Source organism: Cheilinus undulatus, linkage group 18, assembly GCF_018320785.1.
Source record: "Cheilinus undulatus linkage group 18, ASM1832078v1, whole genome shotgun sequence".
Classification (NCBI taxonomy): Eukaryota; Metazoa; Chordata; class Actinopteri; order Labriformes; family Labridae; genus Cheilinus; species Cheilinus undulatus.
The window spans coordinates 1,008,719-1,034,569 of NC_054882.1; the positions used below are offsets into that span (position 1 = coordinate 1,008,719).

At 42.8% G+C, this 25,851-nt stretch overlaps 1 protein-coding gene across 1 annotated transcript in view; it reads left to right on the top strand.

Moving 5' to 3' along the window:
• Nucleotides 1–25,851, top strand: part of mdga2a (MAM domain containing glycosylphosphatidylinositol anchor 2a) — a 154,534-nt gene that overhangs the window by 84,281 nt on the left and 44,402 nt on the right. The window contains exons 5-8 of the mRNA XM_041812905.1: nt 110–242; nt 6,606–6,878; nt 17,482–17,811; nt 22,101–22,418. Coding sequence (XP_041668839.1) covers nt 110–242; nt 6,606–6,878; nt 17,482–17,811; nt 22,101–22,418 — 1,054 coding nt within the window. The remainder of the gene's footprint in view (nt 1–109; nt 243–6,605; nt 6,879–17,481; nt 17,812–22,100; nt 22,419–25,851) is intronic.

Below are 25,851 nucleotides of genomic sequence, written 5' to 3' on the forward strand. Positions count from 1 at the left end.
CCGTCTACTGGATCTGAGCCTAACCACAGGGCTAGCTCAGCTCGGGGTCCTGGAGGTTCAGGTTTAAGGACAGACCAGTTGTAACAAACCCATCCTGTGTCTGTTTCAGGGAGAGACAAAGATCCTGAAGTTGAAGAACCTCCGTCCTCAGGATTACGCCGACTACACCTGCATCTCCTCAGTCAGGAACGTCTGCGGCATCCGAGACAAGAGCGCACACTTCATCCTGAGCAATAAGACGGGTAAGACACGACATTTTTGTTTGAGTTTAGCAGAGTTATGATGGAGGGAACTGGAACCAGACCTGGAGGATCTGTTCCTCTGCTCAAACCAGCCGCTCACAGATAAATCTGTCAGAACAAGGAGGGAACAGGTCCTCCTCCATATCTGCTGCTACGAGCCTACCTGTCCCAGCTTTTATGGTTTCCTGTTGTTGTTGTTAAAATGGAGCTTTGGCTCTCTCAGGCTCTGGGCGTCTCTAGCTTCTAGCTTTGTGTTGCTGCCTTTGGAGTTGGGATGGACCTGATGGTGAGAGTTGAAACCCCTCCCCCGCTCCTCTCTCCCTCCTCCATGGTCCTTAGCTAAAGTCACCTGGTTCAGAGAGTCATGTGACCATGCGTTAGAAGGGGCGCTTGATTTGTTTTCTCTGTGCTCCTGTTTTACACGTCTGTGACAGATTTACAGAAACACCAGAAACAAGACTATTATTTAACAGCAGCATTGACGTGGTTAGTAAAGCAGCAGTAATGATTTAGAGAACGTGTGGTCTCACATGTTAAAGCTGCTTATGATTATTAACCCTCAGGAGTTATTTTCTGTGTTTGATTATTCTGACTCTTTTAATGCTAAGAAAACATTTTGGAGGGTTTGTTTTTCTGTTGTATTTTTAAATGTTAATATCAGAACCTGTGACGGGTCAATAATAATCTCTTTTACCTAGTCAGGCTGTTGGAGACCAAAAATGTCCCAGTAAACCCAGTAAAAACCCAGTTATAGACCTTCTTGTCACCACAGTAAAGACATGCCTTTATGACATTTAGACTTTTATTCTGGAGTCACTGCTTCACTTTTACAGTTTTTCCTTTTTTTCTTTTACCAGATATCAGACGTTTAACCATATTTGGCACGAGGGGAAACAACTTCATCTTTTTCCTGGTTTCCTTTAGTGGGGCTATAACAATTTATTAAAATGTAGAAATAACAATACATGAAAATCTAAGTTGGTTTCTCATTATTAACGTCATCAAGGCTGTGATTATCCCTTCAAGGAAATCCAGTCTTTATGCAGTATAAGAAAAATATTTCCATATTTTTGTTTTTAAATCACAAACATCAGGGAGTTTTTTTTTTTTTTTACATGTAAACTGGCATTTAAAGGGTTAGATTTCTGAGAATTAACCAATATTTGAGATTTATGATCAAGTTTTATCTGAATTTACAAAAATGCAAAAGAAGTGGGTAAAATATGAATCTATATTTTATTGTCATTGTCATGAAGCCACTTTTGGTCCTGAACAGCTTCAGTGTCACTATTTTACTCCATCTGTGGGTCTCAGACTTAAAAAAAAACTATAATAAACAAAATTAAAACATGCAGCAGAAGAACATTTTAATGATTATTTAGGATTTTAAACACTAAAATTATTTTTTTTTTGTTGATATTCTAAACTTAAACTCTAGAATAAAGTTTAAAAATTCAGTCCAACATGGTTTTTTTCTGTATATCTGAGTAATTTCATCTTTTATTTATTTATTTATTTATCTATTTATTGATGTATTTATTTATTTGTTCATTTACTTATTAACTTATTTATGTATTTATGTTTTTGTTTGTTTAATTATTCATTAATTTACTTATGTTTTGTTTATTTATTTATTTCTGTTTTTATTCTTTTATTTGTTTATTTATTTACTTATGTTTTTGTTTATTTATTTATTTACTTATTTATTTATTTATGTATTTATTTATTTATGATTTTCATGTATTTATTTGTTTATTTATTTATTTGCTTATTTTTTGTTATTTATTTATTTACTTATGGTTTTTGTTATTTATTTTGTTTACTTATGTTTTTTGTTTTTCATTTATTTACTTATTTATTTATTTATTTATGTTTTTGATGTGTTTATTTGTTTATATATTATTTACTAATGTTTTTTGTTTATTTATTTATTTTTTTATGTATTTATCTATTTATTTATTATTATTATTTATAGGAGACTGTCCCTATAAATAAACATGGACATGTAAATGTGCCAGATTGTAGCTGTCTCTGGATAATTCAATCTTTGATTCCTCTCTTTCCTGCTGTCAGTGCTGCTCATCCTTTCTGCCTATATTTCATGTTTTTCTGTCAGTAATTATATTTTTTATTTTATGTATTTATGGTGTATTTCCTGCTGTCAGTGCTGCTCATCCTTTCTGCCTATATTTCATGTTTTTCTGTCAGTAATTATATTTTTTATTTTATGTGTTTATGGTGTATTTCCTGCTGTCAGTGCTGCTCAGGAGTTTTTTTAATCCGCTACCTGGCCTGGTACAGTTGGATGAATGTAAATCATAAATAAACCATCTCTCTCTCTCTCTGAGCACGCTCAGTCTGCAGCTCTCTGACCTGTACAGTAGATCCCGCCGCCCGCCCCGGGGGCTGATGGGATTTACATGATGTCAGCTTAACAGAGGTCGACTCAGCTATTTTTATCCCCCTCATTATTATTTCTGCGTTTAACTTCTCTTTGTGCAGCTGGAGCCACTGCAGCTTTTATTCCTCTACAGCAGGATGCTTTTATGCTCTGCAGCAGGACGCAGAGATGTGAGGATTACTTACACACGCGGAGAAGGTTTCAGGAGTCTGGATGGATCAGGATCAGGTCTGCAGTAGGGCCATGATCCACAGGAGCGTGGAGAGATTTCAGGACCTGAAGAACACGCTTTAACCCTTTAAACAGAGAAACTTCAGATCACATTTACTACCACAGGAACATTCAAATAAACTCTGAGTTTTATCTGATTTAGGAGAATAAAACAAGAGTTAATTAATCATATTCTAGTCAAATATGACAGAGAAAAGTCAAACGTTACAGAGAGTTCAGAAGCTTTACATGATTTTACTTTAGCTAAAAGGTTGGACACAAAAAAAACAGAGAAACGGGAACAATAATGAACAGGTCAGCTAGATTAACAAGGACAAAAGCTTTTTCATTTAATTTAGAAAAATCAACACAAAAATCACCATCAGACATTTCAAACACTATTCTACCTTCATTAAACAGAACAGAACATTTCTGGTGGATTTATCTGTACCATCCATCATCCATCCATCATCCATCCATCATCCATCCATCCATCCATCCATCCATCCATCATCCATCCACCAACAATCCATCATCCATCATCCCTCCATCCATCCATCATCCATCCATCCATCCATCCATCCATCATCCATCCATCATCCATCCATCCATCATCCATCCATCCATCCATCCATAATCCATCCACCAACCATCCATCATCCATCCATCCATCCATCATCCATCCATCCATCCATCCATCCATCCATAATCCATACACCAACCATCCATCATCCATCCATCCATCCATCATCCATCCATACATCCATCATCCATCTATCATCCATCCATCCATCATCCATCCATCCATCATCCATCCATCCATCCATCATCCATCCATCCATCCATAATCCATCCACCAACCATCCATCATCCATCCATCATCCATCCATCATCCATCCATCATCCAGCCATCACCCATCCATCCATCATCCATCCATCATCCACCCACCATCCATCCATCATCCATCCATCATCCAACCATCATCCATCCATCATCCATCCATCATCCATCATCCAACCATCATCCATCATTCATCCATCCATCATCCATCCATCATTCATCCATCATCCAACCATCATCCATCATTCATCCATCATCCAACCATCATCCATCATTCATCCATCATCCAACCATCATCCATCATTCATCCATCCATCATCCATCCATCATCCATCCATCATCCATCCATCATCCATCCATCCATCATCCATCCATCCATCATCCATCCATCCATAATCCATCCACCAACCATCCATTCATCCATCCATCCATCCATCCATCCATCATCCATCCTTCCATCCATCATCCATCCATCATCCATCATCCATCCATCCATCATCCATCCTTCCATCCATCATCCATCCATCCATCATCCATCCTTCCATCCATCATCCATCCATCCATCCATCCATCCATCATCCATCCATCCATCCATCCATCCATCCATCCATCCATCCATCCATCATCCATCCACCAACAATCCATCATCCATCCATCATCCATCCATCCATCCATCATCCATCCATCCATCCATCCATCCATCCATCCATCAAACCAGCCATCATCCATCCACCAACAATCCATCATCCATCATCCATCCATCCATCCATCATCCATCATCCATCCATCCATCATCCATTCATCCATCCATCCATAATCCATCCACCATCCATCCATCCATCCATCCATCCATCCATCCATAATCCATACACCAACCATCCATCATCCATCCATCCATCCATCATCCATCCATACATCCATCATCCATCCATCATCCATCCATCATCCATCCATCCATCATCCATCCATCCATCCATAATCCATCCACCAACCATCCATCATCCATCCATCCATCCATCATCCATCCATCCATCCATAATCCATCCACCAACCATCCATCATCCATCCATCATCCATCCATCATCCATCCATCATCCATCCATCATCCACCCACCATCCATCCATCATCCATCCACCATCCATCCATCATCCAGCCATCATCCATCCATCATCCATCCATCCATCCATCATCCATCCATCCACCATCCATCCACCATCCATCCATCATTCATCCATCATCCAACCATCCATCATCCATCCATCATCCAACCATCTATCATCCATCCATCATCCAACCATCCATCATCCATCATTCATCCATCCATCATCCATCCATCCATCATCCATCCGTCCATCATCCATCCCTTCATTCATCCATCCATCATCCGTCCCTTCATCCCTACATCCATCCACCAATCCATCCATCATCCATCCATCGTCCATCCATTCATTCATCCATCCATTATCCATTCGTCATCCATCCATCATTCATCCTTCCATCCATTCATCCATTCATCCATCCATCCGTCCATCATCCATCCGTCCATCATCCATCCCTTCATTCATCCATCCATCCATCCATCCATCCATCATCCATCCATCCATCCATCATCCATCCATCCATCCATCATCCATCCATCCCTCCATTCATCCATCCATCCATCCAACCATCATTCATCTATCTATCTATCAATCTATCCATCTATCCATTCTATTCATCTATCTATCATTCCATCCATCTATCATTCATTCTTTTCTATCCATCATCCATCCAGTCATCCATCCAGTCATCCATCCATCCATCATCCATCCATCATCCATCCATCCATCCAACCATCCATCCATCCATCATCCATCCATCCATCCATCCATCCATCCATCCATCCATCCATCATCCATCCATCCATCCAACCATCCATCCTTCCATCCTTCCATCAATCATCATCCTGAGGATCCCCCTGCTCCTGGGTGTCCAGGACTCCTGTTGCTGCTGCTGTGGTCTTAAGCAGACGCTGGTCTGGACTGATCTCACTAGAATGTTGGTAAAGTGTAAATCCCTGACACTTCTCCAGCTAGCTTGTATTTTTCTGCTTTTATGGCTGTTAAAATAATTCATTTTGAGTTTGAAAGTGCTGATTAGACGCGATTCGACGCCTCACGCCGCCTCTGTCCCGCCTCAGAGACTGTTTTTCAGGATTCATTCATGAAAATAAAACAGGAATAATTCATGGACTGCAGCCCTGCTGCTGTTTCCAAAGTACTCTTTTGTGTTTCATCTATAATGGATGATGCTCTTCTTTTGTGTCTGGAGTTCTGCTGGGTGGGTCGGTTTCACCCAGCTCCAACGGCGGGAAAAAAGATGGCAGAGTTTATTTTTTTAACACCCAAGTCATCCCTTCTGCTGAAATATACAAACAGTCAGATCTCAGCCAGCTTCTCATCACTGCAGGATTACTGAGAAACAGACGGGAGTCAGAGATGTGGAGCTGGGTGGGATATGCGAGGAGATTCAGATGTACGGCTTATTATGAAGGGAGTTTGTGGAAGAGCTCCTGAAGGACTCTGAGACTGAGAGGAACCAGATTCTCTAAGCCTGAACTGTTTGGCCTCAGTTTTAAACATTACGTCTGGAGGAAACCGGCCCATCCTAACAGTGAAGCATGGTGGAGGCAGCATCATGCTGTGGGGGTGTTTCTCAGCAGCAGGGACTGGGAGACTGGTCAGTGTTGAGGGAAAGTACAGAGATAACCTCAGTGAAAACCTGTTCTACAGCAAAGAAACCTTCATTCAATTTTAAAATTTTATTTTTTTGTAAAGACACAAAAATCGTTAGAAGTGGAATGATTCTGGGTATAAAAACACTTATTTTAAACAATGTTTCCTGCTCTTCTTCTTTGGTTTTCTCTCTCAGCCCCGCCCGCCATCAAGCTCCTCCTGGACGACCCCCTGGTGGTGAATCATGGCGAGACCATCACTCTGGTGTGCGTGGCGTCGGGCGGAGACCCTCCTCCCTCCCTGCAGTGGGTGAGACCGGGAGGGGAGGAACTCCCAAAGAGGAGCATCGTTAAAGCTGGGACGCTGACCATCCCGGGGGTCACCATCGATGAGGGCGGGCCTTACACCTGCGTGGCCACGAACAACGTGGGAAACCCCGCCAAGAAAACCGCCAACCTACTGGTCAGAGGTACGGCGAGAACAAACGACCCTGGAGCTAACACTGACCAGACAAACTAAGAGAGCAGCAACTGAGACTACTAAATTATAAAAATTATAATTAAATCATTTTAGAAAGGGGTCAGAAGTCACAGAAAAACCAGCAGGAAAAGTGGTGGAGAGGTGTAAAAGGGTGGCAACATAGCCGAACTCATGGATGCTAGCTAGCATAGATGATACTTATCCAACACACAGGCATCGATAACAGTAGATCACAACTGTGGAGGGTCCAGTCTCTGGGTTTATCAGGGGCCAGTCTCTGGGTTTATCAGGGGCCAGTCTCTGGGTTTATCAGGGTCCATTCTCTGGGTTTATCAGGGGCCAGTCTCTGGGTTTATCAGGGGTCATTCTCTGGGTTTATCAGGGGCCAGTCTCTGGGTTTATCAGGGTCCAGTCTCTGGGTTTATCAGGGGCCAGTCTCTGGGTTTATCAGGGGTCATTCTCTGGGTTTATCAGGGTCCAGTCTCTGGGTTTATCAGGGGCCAGTCTCTGGGTTTATCAGGGGCCAGTCTCTGGGTTTATCAGGGTCCAGTCTCTGGGTTTATCAGGGGCCAGTCTCTGGGTTTATCAGGGGTCATTCTCTGGGTTTATCAGGGTCCAGTCTCTGGGTTTATCAGGGTCCAGTCTCTGGGTTTATCAGGGTCCAGTCTCTGGGTTTATCAGGGTCCATTCTCTGGGTTTATCAGGGTCCATTCTCTGGGTTTATCAGGGTCCATTCTCTGGGTTTATCAGGAACCATTCTCTTGTTTATCAGGGTCCAGTCTCTGGGTTTATCAGGGGCCATTCTCTGGGTTTTATCAGGGTCCATTCTCTGGGTTTATCAGGGTTCATTCTCTGGTTTATCAGGGTCCAGTCTCTGGGTTTATCAGGGTCCAGTCTCTGGTTTATCAGGGTTCATTCTCTGGTTTATCAGGGTCCAGTCTCTGGGTTTATCAGGGGCCAGGCTCTGGGTTTATCAGGGTCCAGTCTCTGGGTTTATCAGGGTCCATTCTCTGGGTTTATCAGGGGCCCTGTTTTCTCTGTGGGGGTCCATCCTGTTGTGTGACGGGTCCCTGGTCTGCAACAGTCAGTATCTTGTTATTTCATCGTTTTTCCCGTCTATATACTCCGTCCTCTCTCTCCTCGCCGCTCTAACGATGTGGCGCTGAAATCAACAGATGCATGTTGCTCCTTGTTTGAAGTATTTTTGGCGTCTCCGGGGACGGCGCTTTCCTCTGGGATTCAGCTGTTGCTCTGACGGCGGTCGACCTGTTGAAAGGTGTTTTCTGTTTCTCTGTGTTTGCTCGCGTTCGCCTCTCTCCGTGTTCAGGTGAGGCTCCAGCGCCGGTCTCTGCAGGTACAAAGGCTTCTCTGTTGTCTGTAGTTGTTGTTCTGATTGAGCTGCTGCAGAATGAACTAGAACAGACCCCACAAACGGAGCATTTATCAGCCTGAGCAGACGTTACACCCTCATCCTCATGAACGTCCTGACCCGTCAGCACTGTGGGGAGTTTCCACGGCTGTGGGAGGATGAGAGGACAATCAGCAGACACAGGAAATGATAACGGACGTCTGAGTATTTAAGAGGACATTCTTTAAGTTTATCTAGAGTTTGAGTTTGTGGAGAACTACATTACCCATGATCCCTGAGTGCCACAGTGATGTCTCTGATTGTTGACCATGTATTTCACATTTCTGTTAATAATTTTAACATGATAGAAACTTAGAGTGTTCAGCAGTGATTTATTCTGGCCCATAGATGATGGTTTGTTGTTCCTGTAGAGGAATAACAGCAGATAAATCCATGGTGTGTCTCTGTCAGGCTCTGAAATGCTGAGATTTCTGCTCCTCTCCCCACATCGAGGTGAGAAAACGGTGGACTGGCCCTTTAACGCGGGCCTGTCCTGTCGTTCGTGGAGTGTGCGTTTGGCCGTCTGTCCGCTGTGTTTTATTCATACGCATGACTCACCTCCATGAGCTGCTGACCCTGCAGCCTGTCAGCCCGACTCCCTCCTCCTGACTTATTTAACTCCCATCATGCACCTCTCCTCCTCTCTCTGTCATATTAGCTCGTAGCCTCTCCACTGGGCAGCCAGTGCTCCCAGTCGGACACGCGGCGCCGCTAATGGACCGAGCGTGTGCGTGTTGGAGAGGATGTGTGTTATTCTAATGGACAGGGGAGGTGTGTGGGCCCGAGGGGGGTGAGGGGGAGGAGGAGAGAGAGGGATCCAGCAGGAGGAGGAAGGAGGTGAGAAATCGGTCAGAGAAGAAAGAGAGGATGATGACGGAGGTGTAGAGGAGGAAGGAGGAGGATGATGAAATCAGGAGAGGAGGAGGAGGAGGAGGACAGATGAGACGCTCAGCGCCTCTTTATATTTCAGATTAACGTCAGATGAAATTAAAGTTCCTGTGATGAAGTTCAGTGGAGGTAGAGTCAGATTCAGACCACATCTCATCACAAAACTGCAGATTTACACCAAACGCCTGTGTGTGAGCTCTCTTTAGAAGCATCAGAGTGTTCACTGACAAGAAAGCGTCTCCAGGTTCCTGAGAACCAGAACGCCACACACAGAGAACCCGCTGGCCTCAGTCCTCTCAGACAGTCCAGATTAAACACAACGAACATCTCCTCTGTTTATTCTTTATTCTTCTGATCAAAGAGAAGGTCAAAGATCCCGACACTGGAGATGGAACATTCTATTCTCACAACACCCCCAGCTGCTCACATTTACAGGAAAAAGAATGTTCCAGTTCCAGTGTTCTGTTCTCTGAGATTTCTTTATTTACAACCAAAGATGGAGAAGAATATTTATCACTTATTTTAAAGGTAAAAACAATAAATGAAACAAACAGAGAGAAAAAACTGAAAACAAAAAGAGAGACAGAAATAAAAGACAGAAAACAATGGACAAATAAAAAAATAGAAAAAGCAAAAAGAGAAATGTAAAAAAAACAAAGAAGAGACAGAAAAAACAAAGAAGAGACAGAAAATGAGAAATAAAAACAACAAAAAGGAACAAAAGAAAAACAGGAAATGAAACATAAATGATAGAAAAAACATTTAGAGCAAAGGAAAACAAAAAAAATGAGAGACTGAAAACAAACGACAAGAAATGAAGTCAAAGAGAGAAACGGACAAACACACAAAAGAAATCTGAAAAATGAAGAACACAAAAAAATGAAAAAAAAAAGAGAAACAGAAACAAAACCTGTGGAATGGAAAATAAATCATGAGGGACAGAAACACATTAAGAAAAAAATGTAAAAAATAAAGAAATTTAAAAAATGACTCAAAAGAAAACAAAGGAAAAAAAGAAAAACAACAACAACAAAATTTGTGCTGTCAAATGATTAAAATTTTTAATCAGATTAATCACAGGGTTGCTGTGCATTAACTGTGATTAATCATGATTAAATATCACTCTTTTTTTAAGATTTATTTTTGGGCTTTTTTGTGCCTTTATTAGAGAGAGGACGGTGGATAGAGTCGGAAACAGGGAGGAGAGCGGGGAGAGACATGCGGGGGATGGTGCCACGGGCCAGATTCGAACCCGGGTCGCCTGCGTACATGGTGCACGCCTTAGCCACTTGACTACTGGCGCCCCTAAATATCATTTATTTTTAATCTATATTAATCACGTTTCATTCTGCGAGCTTGGTGGCGCGTTAGCCAAAGTGCTAGCAGAATCCCCTAACCCTAACGCATGCTTCATGTTAATGTGGTATTTTCAGCTGGAAACGCTTCGGTGAAAAGAAAACTCCTCCCTGCAGAATGTGCAGAATACTTTATGTCAGATCGACTGTTCCGTTTTGGGTTTTTTATACTCAAATTTCCCGTGGAGAAGGCCGACGTGCTGTTTAGCGTCTTCCATATTGAGTCGGTTGGTCACTACCGGCTCAACGGCCCATTTGTGCATGCACGGCGGTAACCCTGCTTGGACGAACTGCCTGAAATGCTTTTCTCAGAGACGTTTCAGGGATTTTGAGTCGATCTGCGCTGCAGATGGGCTAATTGGGTTAAAATTTCTAACCGATTAATCATGACGATGGATGAATCCACATTAAAGCCTCAATTTTGACAGCCCTACAAAAATCAAAAAATAAAACCCAGTAAAAAATAATTAAAAAAAGAAAAAAAATGGAAAACAACAAAAAGAAAAAGAAAAAACAAGAAACTGAAAAAAAAGAAATGAACCCCCCCAAAAAAGAGAACAACAGAAATAAAGCAAAAGCAGAGAAACAGAACGAGAAAAAGAAACGTAAAACAAAAACACTAAAGAAAATAATAAATACATACATAAAGGACTGATTAAAAAGACAGTCCTTCACAGCAGACCTGGATCAGGTCTCTGGGGTCATTAGAGATCAGATCAGTCCTGACATCAGCCCTGAGGTCGGCTCAGCTGAGGCCGGTCTCACTCTCCTCTGTTTATAAATGTAGACTCTGTTTAACCTCTAAACCAGGTCTCAGACTGAGTCTGGACTCTGTCAGAGGTCCGATGTGTTAAACCAGGTCTCAGACTGAGTCTGGACTCTGTCAGAGGTCCGATGTGTTAAACCAGGTCTCAGACTGAGTCTGGACTCTGTCAGAGGTCTGATGTTTTAAACCAGGTCTCAGACTGAGTCTGGACTCTGTCAGAGGTCCGATGTGTTAAACCCGGTCTCAGACTGAGTCTGGACTCTGCCAGAGGTCTGATGTGTTAAACCAGGTCTTAGACTGATCCAGTTCTCCTAAATACCTGTCCAGGTGTTCTCTGGGTGACAGAGGAACATTTCTGCTGCACATTGAATCGTTCCAGCGTTTATCTCATCAGGATTGATTAATCTTGGCCTGATGGCGTTTAATCGTTCCTCTCTGATGAGAAGACTGAATCATCCCGGAGCTGGCAGCATGGCGAGCGTGCGGCTGACGGCGTGCTTTTTTGGGTCCAGATGAAGAAGTGCCGAGTCGTGCAGAGAAAGGTGTTGTGGGTAGGGCTGGTCGGCGAGTACTCCGGCGTGCTGACAGTAGTGGAGCCGTGCCAGCGTCAGCGTGTGAGCGTGTGCAGTCGCCGCTTCCACCTCCACTTATGTAACAGACCTTTTCCTGACGCAGACACACTCACAGCTCACTCTGGCTTTTGTTTTCAGGCGTTCTCGGTCTAACCTTAATGAACAACGACAATCAGCTGCTCGCCTCAAACTGCCACGCTATTTATAGACCACACTCGCCACACACACGGGGGAGGAATTCAGACCTCCTGGTCCCACCTCATGGTCCCACATCCTGGTCTGTCTGTGGTCCACATGTGGTCTGTGGTCCATCTGTGGTCTGTCTGTGGTCCGTCAGTGGTCCATCTGTGGTCTGTGGTCCATCCGTGGTCAGTCTGTGGACCGTCCGTCGTCTGTCTGTGGTACATGATCCGTGTGCGGTCCGTCTGTGGTCTGTCTGTGGTCTGTCTGTGGTCTGTCTGTGGTCTGTGGTCTGTCTGTGGTCTGTCTGTGGTCTGTCTGTGGTCTATCTGTGGTCTGTGGTCTGTCTGTGGTCTATCTGTGGTCTGTGGTCTGTCTGTGGTCTGTCTGTGGTCCATAGTCTGTCTGTGGTCTGTCTGTGGTCCACATGTGGTCTGTGGTCCATCTGTGGTCTGTCTGTGGTCCGTCAGTGGTCCATCTGTGGTCTGTGGTCCATCCGTGGTCAGTCTGTGGACCGTCCGTCGTCTGTCTGTGGCACATGATCCGTGTGCGGTCCGTCTGTGGTCTGTCTGTGGTCTGTCTGTGGTCTATCTGTGGTCTGTGGTCTGTCTGTGGTCTATCTGTGGTCTGTGGTCTGTCTGTGGTCTATCTGTGGTCTGTCTGTGGTCTGTCTGTGGTCTATCTGTGGTCTGTGGTCTGTCTGTGGTCTATCTGTGGTCTGTGGTCTGTCTGTGGTCTATCTGTGGTCTGTGGTCTGTCTGTGGTCTATCTGTGGTCTGTGGTCTGTCTGTGGTCTATCTGTGGTCTGTGGTCTGTCTGTGGTCTATCTGTGGTCTGTGGTCTGTCTGTGGTCTGTCTGTGGTCTATCTGTGGTCTGTGGTCTGTCTGTGGTCTGTCTGTGGTCCATAGTCTGTCTGTGGTCCGTCTGCGGTCATGCTGAAATCTCTTTATGACATCACTTGTCTTTAATGTCTTAATGATGTCATAAAGGGATAAGACACGCCCACTCCCTCCTCCCTACTGTCCCTAATCAGCCACAGCATCCTTCAGCCTCTGCTGCAGTAGATCTGTTTTTCAGCCATGATGTCAGAACCATTGAAGGTAGCGTTACCATGAGCTAGCTGAGACATGAGGTTTCATGATTATGATTCTTAGACTACATTACCCACAATCCCACAGTAGCACAGGGATTGACTGGTAGAGCCCACATGTTTATTCTGTGGGCTGGTGAAGTTAGTGGGTGTGAAAGAGTGGTGATGTTCAGGAGTAGGAGGGTTGTTGTTGGCGTCTCAGGAATGACGAAGTATCCATGGTAACAGGATGAACATGGCCGTGGAGGGTGTGGCTTTATTTCAGACTGGGCTGATTTTTGGGGAAGGCTGGTGTGGACTAGCCTGGCCGCTGACGGGCCGATGTGGTTTTCTGAGTCTGTAGAGGGCTCTTCTCTGTCTTACTCTCTCCCCGCCAGGTGAGAATGTCGTGGATGTCTGTGGAGGAACAGCAGGTTGAGTTTTGTCCTTCCTGCAGAGAGCAGCTCAGACATCACTGCTCAGTATCTGAACCGCTGTCCTCTTGATGATGACGCACTGTTCGTCTGACTGGCTCACAGCCGGTCAAATCCACCTCCAGTCCACCAGGAAATGACCCCGCTCCTGACGTACAGTCCACGCCGTAGATGGAATACTTGGCCGTGCCGTCCGATTGGCTGAGAGCACAGATGTGAGCAGGTGATGGCGGTCTCTGAGCCGGACACGGAGAGGTTAAATGACAGCAGAAGGAGAGGAGCAGCTGGTCGGACATTCAGCGGATTAAACAGAACAAATGGCTTCTGTCATAATTAAGCCTCATTTGGACGGATTAGTTTCTCCACAGCAGGAAGAGACACAGAACTGTGTCTGCGCTCCCTTCATGTATGAAACCGTCACTCTGAGTGCCTGTTTGTACTCTGGATCCACCTCGGAGAAGAGGACTTCATGTGTTCTGTGTGTTAGAGACCAGAGCCCAAATATCTCGGACCCAATAAGACTGAATCTAGGCAAATATTGGAGAGAATGTAGGCTCTGAGCTAATGAGATGCTGCAGCCATGTGTTGGTTTGTGAATATATCACTGAGCCTTTTAACTTCCCTTTAATAATTTAGGAGGCTCGTCTCTACAAAGCAGGGATTGTTTCACTTAAACGCCAAATGGGTTTTATGCCTCTGTGTGAGCAGGAGTGTAGGATTTATTCTTCCAGGCTGGCTGTCCATGAAGCTTCAAGCAGGACTGGCACACGTTCCTGCCTTTCCTCTGCCTAGAAGGAAAGCCGGAGGCAGCAAAAACCCAGAGCACAGCAGAGCAGGCGTCAGTGAGAATGACACTGGTTCAGTCAGAGGCAGAATAAAGGAGGAGCTGGGGTGGGGGAGGGTGGAAACGCAGCTTCCAAAGAGTAGCCAGGCTGGAGCCATTTAGATATGGTAGCATGAGTGTGATTAGCCGACAGCATGCTTAGAGGGACTCAGCTGGCCGTCAGCTGATGAGAGCTTGTGTGAGATCAGCTGATCTCAGTTATATGGCAGGGCTTTGCCTGAACTAACGCTCTATGTTCGGTGTGTGCTCTTAACACAGTTCTGTGTGAGCAGTGTTGGGGGTAACGCGTTACAAAGTGATCCATTAGAGTACTCAGATTACTTTTTAGGAGTAACGAGTAACGTAACGCGTTAGTTTTAAAATTCAAATAATCCCGTTATTAGTTACATTTTCATAAAAGTAATCCGTTACTGAAAGAAAAATCCCAAATGCCCTCTCTCTTCCTCGGCTTCAAAAGGAGAGAAAGAAACAAAAGAAGCTCCTTGAAGCATCTGCTCTGTTTGTCCTTCTCTCTTCCTGTAGCCACGTTGGCATGTGCCAGCAGAAGGTAAACATTCTGTGCCATTACGCGTTCATTGTTAGCTTGTTGAACCAGCGAGATGACAGAGAGGACAGCAGGCCACTGGTGAATTATCCCCATTATGATGGAGTTTTGGATAAAAGGGACAGAACAGCATCCTGGTGAAACGAAAGTTTAAAAGCTCCGTTTGCTTTCATCGGATCAGCTGTGCAGCTGTTCCAACTACGCGCTGTTATTACGCCCAGCGTTGGAGTGATTCTGTCTGCCTCTGCTCAGCTTGCTGTCAGATTGTGAACTTGTTAAAGAGCTGTAAATGTTTTCCTGTCAGAAACAGATTATGGGCTGTAAATTAAGCATCGGCATTAGAGTCTGCACATTCAAATGCAGACGTGTGGCCGTTATCTGCCGTTTTTACAACCGCTGAGTGGAATGAGTGTCTAAAGGGTTTTAATATTTAGTAACCTAAAAGTACTCTAACGCGGTAGTTTTAGAAGTAGGTAACGCAGTAACGTAACAATTACTTTTCTCAGTATGTAACGCAGTAATCTAACGAGTTAGTTTCAAAAGTAACGCTACCCAACACAGTGTATGCGTGTGCTAATGAGTATGGTGATGAATATACTCCTCTATCTGCAATCTCAGGCAAAAGAACTACACTACCCACAATTCTTCACAAAGTCCTGTCTCTAATTGGAGGGGCCCACTGTTACCTCTGAAGTTTAAGGTTGTTTCTGCTTTAGTGCAGGTTAGACTTACTGGTTAGAACTGCAATATACCTGGGGGCCAAGGCTGGTCTGCATGCAAAAGGCAAGGATGGAATGTTTTATAAGGTTTGATGACATAAACTTCGAAGGCAAGGATGAAATGTTAGTACGGTTTGGTGACGTAATCTTCAAAGGCAAGGATGGAATGTTTTATAGTTTGATAAAATCATCTTCAAAGGGAAGGATGGAATGTTTTATAAGGTTTGATAATGTAATCGTCAAAGGTAGGATGAAATGTTTGATAAGTTTTGATGACATTATCTTCAAAGGCAAGGATGGAATGTTTTATAAGGTTAGATAACGTAATCGTCAAAGGCGAGGATGAAATGTTTGATAAGTTTTGATGACATTATCTTCAAAGGCAAGGATGGAATGTTTGATACGTTTTGATGACATTATCTTCAAAGGCAAGGATGGAATGTTTTATAAGGTTTGATGATGTAATCTTCAAAGGCAAGGATGGAATGTTTGATACGTTTTGATGACATTATCTTCAAAGGCAAGGATGGCATGTTTTATACGGTTCGATGACGTCATCTTAAAAGGCAAGAATGGAATGTTTTGTACGGTTTGATGACGTCATCTTTAAAGGCCAGGATGGAATGTTTTATAATTTGTGATGACATCGTCCGTAAGACTTACTGGTTAGAATAGAAATATACCTGGGGGCCCTAGGGTGGCCTGCATGCAAAAGGGCTAGGATGGAATGTTAATACGGGTTGATGATATCATCTTCAAAGGCAAGGATGGAATGTTTTATAAGGTTTGATGACATTATCTTTAAAGGCAAGGATGGAATGGTTTATAATTTGTGATGACATCGTCCGTAAGACTTACTGGTTAGAATAGAAATATACCTGGGGGCCCTAGGGTGGCCTGCATGCAAAAGGGCTAGGATGGAATGTTAATACAGGTTGATGACATCATCTTCAAATGCAAGGATGGAATGTTTAATACGGTTTGATGATATCATCTTCAAAGGCAAGGATGGGATGCTTTATATGGTTTGATGATATCATCTTCAAATGCAAGGATGGAATGTTTTATTCAGTTTGATGATGGCATCTTCAAAGGCAAGGATGGAATGTTTTGTACGGTTTGATGATGTCATCCCTTTAAGGATGACATTATCAAAGGCAAGGTTGGAATGTTTTATACGGTTTGATGATGTCATCCATTTAAGGATGACATTATCAAAGGCAAGGATGGAATTTTGGTCAGGCTGGAGGCTTTTCCTTCCATTATTGCCAAATAATAGAAAAAATATTTGTCAGCTTTAGTCAGCTAGTTGTCAACTATGTTATTTGGCAAAAATATAAAAATAGTTGCCAACTGTTGTCTTCTGTTGGCGAGGAGCGAGGGAAACCGCTCCACTTGTCGTTTTGCGTCATTTCACAATTACGTAATTATTTGTTCTGGGATCTTCTGCTCTGTTTCCTACTTTTTTATTGTTTTGTTTCAAGTGTTTTTTTTTCTGGTTAAATGTATAATATGGTTATCACAGTTTAACTTGGCTGGCACCATAGGAGTGACCTGCCTCCAGACTAGCCAATAGAAAAATGCGGCTGCAGTAGCCAGATTCAGCCATTGGAGGGCAGTCACAGTGCAGATTTCTGCTACCCTAGTACCTGTCCATATCCAGAGGTTCATCTGTAAATAACAGAGGTCTTAAGGTTTAGTTTCTCTTGAAGGTCTCTCTCTGACACAGAATATCAGGAACGCCCATTAAGGTCAGCTCGTCAGCTTTATTCTGGTGTTTTAAACCCACACCTTGTGTCCGTCCTCCTACAGGTCTTCGTAAAGGTCGCTTCTGGATCACCCCCGACCCGTACCACAACGACGACAACATCCAGATCGGCCGGGAAGTGAAGATCAGCTGTCAGGTAGAGGCCACGCCCCCTGAGGAGCTCCAGTTCAGCTGGCTGAAGAACGGTCGGCCCCTGAGGAGCTCAGAGCGGATGGTCATCACCCACACGGACACCGAGGTCTCACCTGGAACCACCAACCTGGACATCATCGACCTCAAGTTCACCGACTTCGGCACCTACACCTGCGTGGCCTCGCTGAGGAACGGAGGAAGTCCTGAAATCAGCATCGACGTCAACATCTCATCCACTACAGGTGAGTCCGACTGGGGGCGGGGCTTAAACACGCTGGCAAACCCAGGCCCTTTTTAGAGGAAAAATGGGGGAAATGCTCAGGAATACTAGGGAAGTGGAAATATTAGGGCTAATTTAAGGTGTGAAGAAAAATGATCAGTTCTTCCTTTTAATCAGGGAAGGTTAAAACTCATCGTCATCCTCAGCTCCAGGGTGAAAACGTCACATTAGGAGCTTGGCTCTAGAGTTTCCTTCAGATCAACGATCGGTGATCAGACAGGCCGACATGTCAGAGAAGAGGACGCTGGTTTTTACAGCAAAGACTCCACGCTTCCTCTGCTCATAACTATCAAACAGGATTTTAAACGGATCACGTCAAATTTCTCCAAATATTCTTAGAAGGTTTTAAAGCCTTAACATTAACAAATTTACTAAACCATTCCCCGACTTTCCATGATCATGAAAATTCCCCCACACACCCAAATGAATTTTACCTGAAATTTCCATGAAAATTATTAATAACTTAATAATTTCAATCTAATTCCCTCTAAAATGTCTCATAAATACGCCAAAATATACAAATTAATTTCCCAGTGGTTCTACAAGAAAATATCTTTAAACATTTTCAAGCAAAATTCCTCAAATGGTAAAATTACCTAAAATGTACAAATGTCTTATTAAAATCCTTTCAAACTGACAAAACATTCCCACAACCGTCCAAAACAATTCCTGTATTTCAAAAAAATTCTTGAAAATTGCAATGCCCCAAGATCAAATTTCCAAAATTTATGAATACATTTCAGAATTTTTAGAATAATTTATTTTATTTTTAATTTTATTATTTATTTTATTTTAATTTATTTATTATTTATTATTTTTATTTATTATATTTTTTATTTCATTTTAATTTTAGAAGAATTTGTAATACCTCTGAGTGTTAAATGACCCCCCCCCCCCAAAAAAAAATTATAAATTTAAGAACAATTCCTAAAAATTACAGATACATTTCCCTTTTTGCATTAATTTGGAAAACTGTAAATTTGACATTTATTAGATTTTAATAAAAAGAGCAAAATTGTCAGACAAACACTATAAACACATTTAAAATAAGTTTACACTAAATAAACGGGACAATGTAATGATTCTAGGAAATCACTGGATCTGACACTATCTGTTTTCTTTCTTTCTTTATTGATTGTTTATTTGATGTGGACATCACAATTACATTGGACAAACCAGATGCATTATTTGAGTGTTTTCTTTATTATGTGTATAATTATTTTTAATGTATTTATTTTTTGGTATGACCATTTTTTAGAAATTTAAAATAAATTTTAAATTTCCATTTCAAATCTCAAATATTTCAAATTTCCAGTTTCCCATATTTCCAAAAATATTTTCTATGAAACTCTATGAAATATACAAACAAATTACCCAAAATATCCTTCAAAAAAATCCTGTTTTCCATGAAAATTTAAAAGAAAATTCCCCCTAAAATATCTTATAAAGTTCCTGAAAACTCGAAGTCTGCCCCTTCCCAATCAGATTTAGAAAAATGTATGATTTCCCAAATTCCCATTAAAATAGCGCTGCATTTTAAAGCAAACGCACGCAAAAAATTAGATCAAATTTCCCCAAAATTACAAATATATCACAAATTCCCATGAAAAGGCAAAAAGCAATTTGCAGCCCCCTAAAAAATACTTCAAAAGATCCAGACAAGTTCCCTAAAATTTCCTTAGATTTTCTGAAAATAGCAAACTGTCCAAAGATTTAAAGTGAACATGTGAACTCTGCTGGATGAGGATAAATCTGGTTCCTGTGTTGATGGATGAGAACCTGAACCTGAACCTGAACCTGGGAGCTTTAGGGTGTCTGAGAGGATCATCAACAATGTTCTGCTTCTACACCTGCACTCATCCTTCATCCCTCCTCCTCCTCCTCCTTCTTCTCTGGTGAACCCCGCAGGCTCACGCTCTCCACCGCTCCTCTGCTTTCAGAGAAAAGTTTTTCTTCGGTCCGACGTCATGCAGATGAGCGTCTGCTGGCGGCGGCTGACTTCCTGTTTGTTTGTGACCTTGGCAGACGGCAGGAAACAGTCAGCGAGCCTGGGAGGAGGATGGGGGTGGGGGGTGATGGAGGGGAGGAGGTAAGGAGCATTTTAATGGAGCCGAGCGTGGCTGCAGCCCTCTGACGGATGTTTCGTGTTAAAACAGAAGGTCGGGCTGGGGTCGCCGCAGCGTTCCCATAAGGAGAATAAATGTTAAAACAGGCCCCCCCCCCCCAGCAGCTCTCTCACCGCGCTTTTAAATGAAGGACAAACTTCACATCTCTCTGACTCGACTCTTCCTCCTGTTCACAGCCTCACCTCGCCGTACTCCTTTAGCTATAAATAGAACTTTCTACATCCCGACCTTCAGCGTCAGACCGCAAACTCAAAATTACAACCTAAAAACCTGAAACACAGACTCTAATTATCCAGATCTTTCTTCTGGGAGCTTTTATTCTCTGATTCAGACGCTGACTGTTGGCAGCAGCAGTTCTGGACCAGAATGGCGTCCTGGGGTGGAAAATAAAAGTTAAGCTCAGCTTTTTCAGGTCAATTTTGAATTTCATCTTCGATTTTGACCTGTTAAACTCCTGATTTTGTATTTTATCTCATATTTTGACCTTTAAACTCATGATTTTAAGTCTCTATCTCATATATTTGCCTTTAACCCTTGTGCCCTCCTCTGATTTACTACCCTCTGGACACCTTTGAGGCTAAAATGTACATGTAAAAAAACTGCCATTAAATCAGCATATATCAATATTTATTTCTACTTTTTTTCATAAATCTCTTTAACAACTTCAGACCTGCTCAAGACTACCAAACATTCAATCATTTTCAAGAATTTTAACCCTTTAAATGCCAGTTTGATTATTTGAAATATTCATTTTTTACTACAAAACACAAAAAGTGAATTATTTTCATATAATTAATAGTAGAAAGATGGGGCTTTGGTGCTGATGAGAGTCTTGGATGAGTCAAAGATTAGCAACAAAATGGATTTGATTGCACTTGTATTTTTTATGTAGTGCCAGCTTCAACATTAGGGCACCCTCTGGACACCTTCAAGACAAAAATGTACATGAACAAAAAACTGCCATTAAATCAGCATACAGCAATATTTTTTTCTACTTTTTTTCATAAATCTCTTTAACAACTTCAGACCTGCTCAAAACTACCAAACATTCAATAATTCTCAGAATTTTAACCCTTTTAAACTCACACAAAAACTCTCCATAATATAACAGGTGAAATAGAAGAATGTGGTGCATGGTCCTACAATGAGTAAACGGTTGAATCTGGTGGAATACGGTAAAAATGTCAAATTTCACTAGACTTCTTCACATTGAAATGCTGACATTAAAGAATGCATGATTTTATACTGCAGTGACAGTGAGATTAAAAAACCTGGTTTTAATGGAAGTCAATGGAGGCATTTTAGCCTCCAAGGTGTCCAGAGGGTATTTCTGATATTACGTAAAAAATATTAATGCAATCAGATCAATTTAGTTGCTAATCTTTGACCCATCCAAGACTCTCATCACCCCCAAAGCCCCATCTTTATGCTATTGATTATATGGAAAATTATTCACTTTTTGTGTTTTTGTAGTAAAAAATGAATATTTCATATAATCAAACTGGCATTTAAAGGGTTAAAATTCTTGAAAATGATTGAATGTTTGGTAGTTTTGAGCAGGTCTGAAGTTGTTAAAGAGATTTATGAAAAAAAGTAGAAAACAATATTGATGTATGCTGATTTAATGGCAGTTTTTTGTACGTGTCCATTTCTGCCTGGAAGGTGTCCAGAGGGCAGTAAATTCACTGAGAGAGTCTGAATGACATTTAAGAGTCAAACATGTTGGATTTCAAAAATTTAACTAGAAAGAAAAGTTCCTGTAAAAATTCATGCCACAAGCTGTAAAACTGACAAAATGATCACAAATTAAAAAAAAAAGGTTGAGAAAAATGGCCAAAAATGCCCGAGGAGGGCACAAGGGTTAAAGGTTTTGAGGTTGGATGCTCCGCCCCCAGGTCATCAGTGTGTTCCTCGTTATCGCTGAATAAAGTCTGCCTGGATGCAGGTGTGATTTCACCTGGGCTCTGAAAATAAAATAGAACAATCTGGCCTCTTTCCTGCAGGGGGTTCAGGACGTTTTTATTTGAAGAGTGTCCCTCTATCACTCGTCTCTGCTCACCTGTCCTGCAGGTGAATCTCAGCTCTGATTGGACCGCACTAACCCACTCTTATCTTCTCCCTGCAGTTCCTCCGGAGCTGACCGTCCCCAGGGGGCGCTCTCACCTCATTGCTCAGGAGGGCGACACCGTGGACCTGCAGTGTCTGGTCTCAGGGAAACCCAAACCCATCATCCTGTGGTCGCGGGTGGAGGAGAGCGCGGCGGCGGCGGCGGCGGGGGCGGCTCTGATGCCGGATGGCTCGGCACAGATCGAGAGCTACGATGGCGTCCTGAGGATCGCCAACGTCACCCGGGACATGAGCGGCACGTACCGCTGCCAGACCAGTCAGTACAACGGGTTCAACGTGAAGCCGCGGGAGGCTCTGATCACGCTGGTGGTTCAGTGTGAGTAACACGCCTACACACACGCTTAGAAAACATCACCACTCGACCAGCAGGGGGCGCTCCTGTGAACATTCAGGGACACAGGAAGGTGGAGGGAGGGTCGGTGGACAGGTAGAGCTGGGTGTCATCTGCATAGAATGATCAGTGAGAAGTAAATGAACACCAGGGGGCGCAAGACAGACCCCTGGGGAACACCAGATTAGAATGAGTGTAGCCATTTGAGCTGAGCTGATGTACTCTACCTCTAGGGATGTATTTATACTCTATAATAACCTTCCATCTTCAGACACCGGCCTGCTTTCCATGCCCATAACCAAACTCCGAACCTATGGAGACAGAGCCTTCAGTGCTGCAGCTCCCACCCTCTGGAACACTCTTCCTGCAGACATCCGTAGCGCTCCATCTCTGGACATTTTCAAAAAACGTCTCAAGCACCACCTGTTCACCACAGCCTCCAGTCTTCACTAAACCAGCCCTCACACTCATCCTACCCCTCACATAGTTTTTCCATGTCTATGTGTTCCTGTAAAGCGTCCTTGGGTTTCTTGTAAGGCGCTATATAAATTCAAGATATTATAATTATTATTATTATTAGGGATGTATTTATACTCTACGATAAAGGTGAAAATCAATGCCAGCATGGACTACGTCAGTCTATCAGATAAAAACAGAACGTCAATATTTGCAACATCAAATGTGAAGTTAGTAAAAAAACAGAAAAATGCTGCAAATATTATGAGAAAAATGAATGGCACAACGGTAACACCCCTTTTTTTCCTATTTTTTTGGCCATTTTGCAACTTCTTTTTTCCACCTTTTCCCTATTTTTCCAGTTTTTCCTATTCCTATTTTATCCCATTTTTTGCAACTTTTTGCAACTTTTTGACCATTTAAGCTACCTTTTGCCGTTAAACATCCCTTTTTCCTATTTTTTTGCCCATTTTTGTAAACTTTTTGAAACTTTTTTAACCATTTTTTGCCACTTTTTGTCCAAATAAGCTACCTTTCACCATTAAATATCACTTCTGTCCTTTTTTTCCAAATTTTTGCCTCTTCTTTTTGCCCATTTAAGCTCATTTTTCTCATTTTTGCTATTACATACCATTTGTCTCCTTTTTTTTTTTCTTTTTTTTGCCAATTCACGCCTTGACTGCTTTTTCCCATTTTAGTCACTTTTCACTGATTTTTTTGCCACGTTTTGCTACTTTTGGATCGTTTTTTGCCACCTGTAACTCATTTTTTGTCACTTCTCGCCCATTTCTGCTACTTTCTGTCCCTTTTTCCTCTTTTTCCTCCCCATTTTTGCCCCTTTCAACAATTTTTTGCAACTTTTTGACCATTTAAGCTACCTTTTGCCATTAAATATCTCTTTTTTCTTTTTTTTTGCCCATTTTTGCAAGTTTTTGCCACTTTTTTACCATTTCTTGCCACTTTTTGTCCAAATAAGCTACCTTTCACCAAAAAAAACACTTATGTCCTTTTTTCCAAATTTTTGCCTCTTCTTTTTGCCACTTTTTTGCCCTTTTTTGCCATATTTTGCCCATTTAAGCTAATTTTTGCCATTACATTCCAGTTGTTTCCTTTTTTTGCCATATTCATCGTCCTTGACTGCTTTTTCCCATTTTAGTCACTTTACACTCATTTTTTTGCCACTTTTGGACTGTTTTTTTGCCACCTGCGACTCATTTTTTTGTCACTTCTCGTCTATTTTTGTTGCCATTTTTGCCACCTTTAACTTATTTTTATTGCTATTTGAAGCTGTTTTTGCCACTTTTCACCACTTACCTTGTGGCTCTTACAAAGGTATTGGGCATGATGGATTTAACTGAACTCTGGGGATGTTCAGAGACATGGAGATGTTCCTCTCTCCATCCCCTGACTTAGTTTTTAATCACCTTTCCTCTGAGTGTTCTTTTGTCTTCATGGTGTAATGGTAGTCAGGAATACTGATGAACCAGCGACTGGACCTTCTAGACACAGGTCACTAACTCTGAGACTACTAGCACCAACTGTCTGGACCTCTGCTGGATTAGCTCAGTCACTTTAAAGGGTTAATATTTATGCAGGCACTGATTTTTATTCAATGACATTACTCTGTAGAAATCTGTTTTCACTCTGACATTAGAGAGGATTTTGTGTCTATAAAGTCAAATTCTATTGACCATGATTGGTTTATAAAATCAGTAACAGGGTCAGTCCTTCTGTTGAATTTCACCCAGGAAGCGGCTGCATTGTTTGGTCAGAGACCAAAGAGATGAGAGAGATGGCTCCTATAAAAAGGTGCGTGGACATGTTAGGAGCAGTCGTGCCTGATGTGAAGACGGCCTTAAAATCTCCCAGATCAAATCTTTATCAGAGAGCTCGGCGCTCCATCAGCCTGAGGAGAGTTTAGGACACGTTCACTTAAGGAGATCACTGAAACCCTCCATGACGTCAGACTCTCTCCTCGCCTCAAACCAAATGGAACATCTGCTGCTGCTGTACCACCAGCCGGGAAAATCTGTGCCATTTTAACCTGGGAAATACCCAGAATGCATCAGGAGGAGGGCTCCTGGGCGCCTCATCATCAATTCAGATGTCACGCCATCCATCAGAGCAGAAAGACGAAAATCCGAGTGATAAACACACACCTGAGAGGAAACGCACACCAACAGGTACTCCACGCCGCCGCTCCAGGACAAGTACCTGCCTGTCGACGGGGGGGTCGACTCCACGACCTTCCAGTCACGCTCCATCTAACCTGCAGGGGACCCCGTCGCACGGAATCCCATCAGAGAGAGTGACAGGAGGCCACACAGACACTGCTGGCTTCCTGCTGCACTAAAAGGCTGTCAAAGCCAATCTCCTCTGCAGCTCCACTCGTCCTGGTTCTCAGGAGAACTGAAGCAGAAACGGCGAGGAAATCTTCAGCCGAGCAGTCGCAACGCTACGCACGGAGACAGGAGGACTGCACTGCTCCAGCATCTTCATTCAGAGTCCTCAGGAAAGGTTAGAGTTCATGATCAGAGTCTATCAGAGTCTATAGAGCTGGTTCTAACAGAGACAGGGGGACTGGTCTATCAGAGTCTATAGAGCTGGTTCTAACAGAGACAGGGGGACTGGTCTATCAGAGTCTATAGAGCTGGTTCTAACAGAGACAGGGGGACTGGTCTATCAGAGTCTATAGAGCTGGTTCTAACAGAGACAGGGGGACTGGTCTATCAGAGTCTATAGAGCTGGTTCTAACAGAGACAGGGGGACTGGTCTATCAGAGTCTATAGAGCTGGTTCTAACAGAGACAGGGGGACTGGTCTATCAGAGTCTATAGAGCTGGTTCTAACAGAGACAGGGGGACTGGTCTATCAGAGTCTATAGAGCTGGTTCTAACAGAGACAGGGGGACTGGTCTATCAGAGTCTATAGAGCTGGTTCTAACAGAGACAGGGGGACTGGTC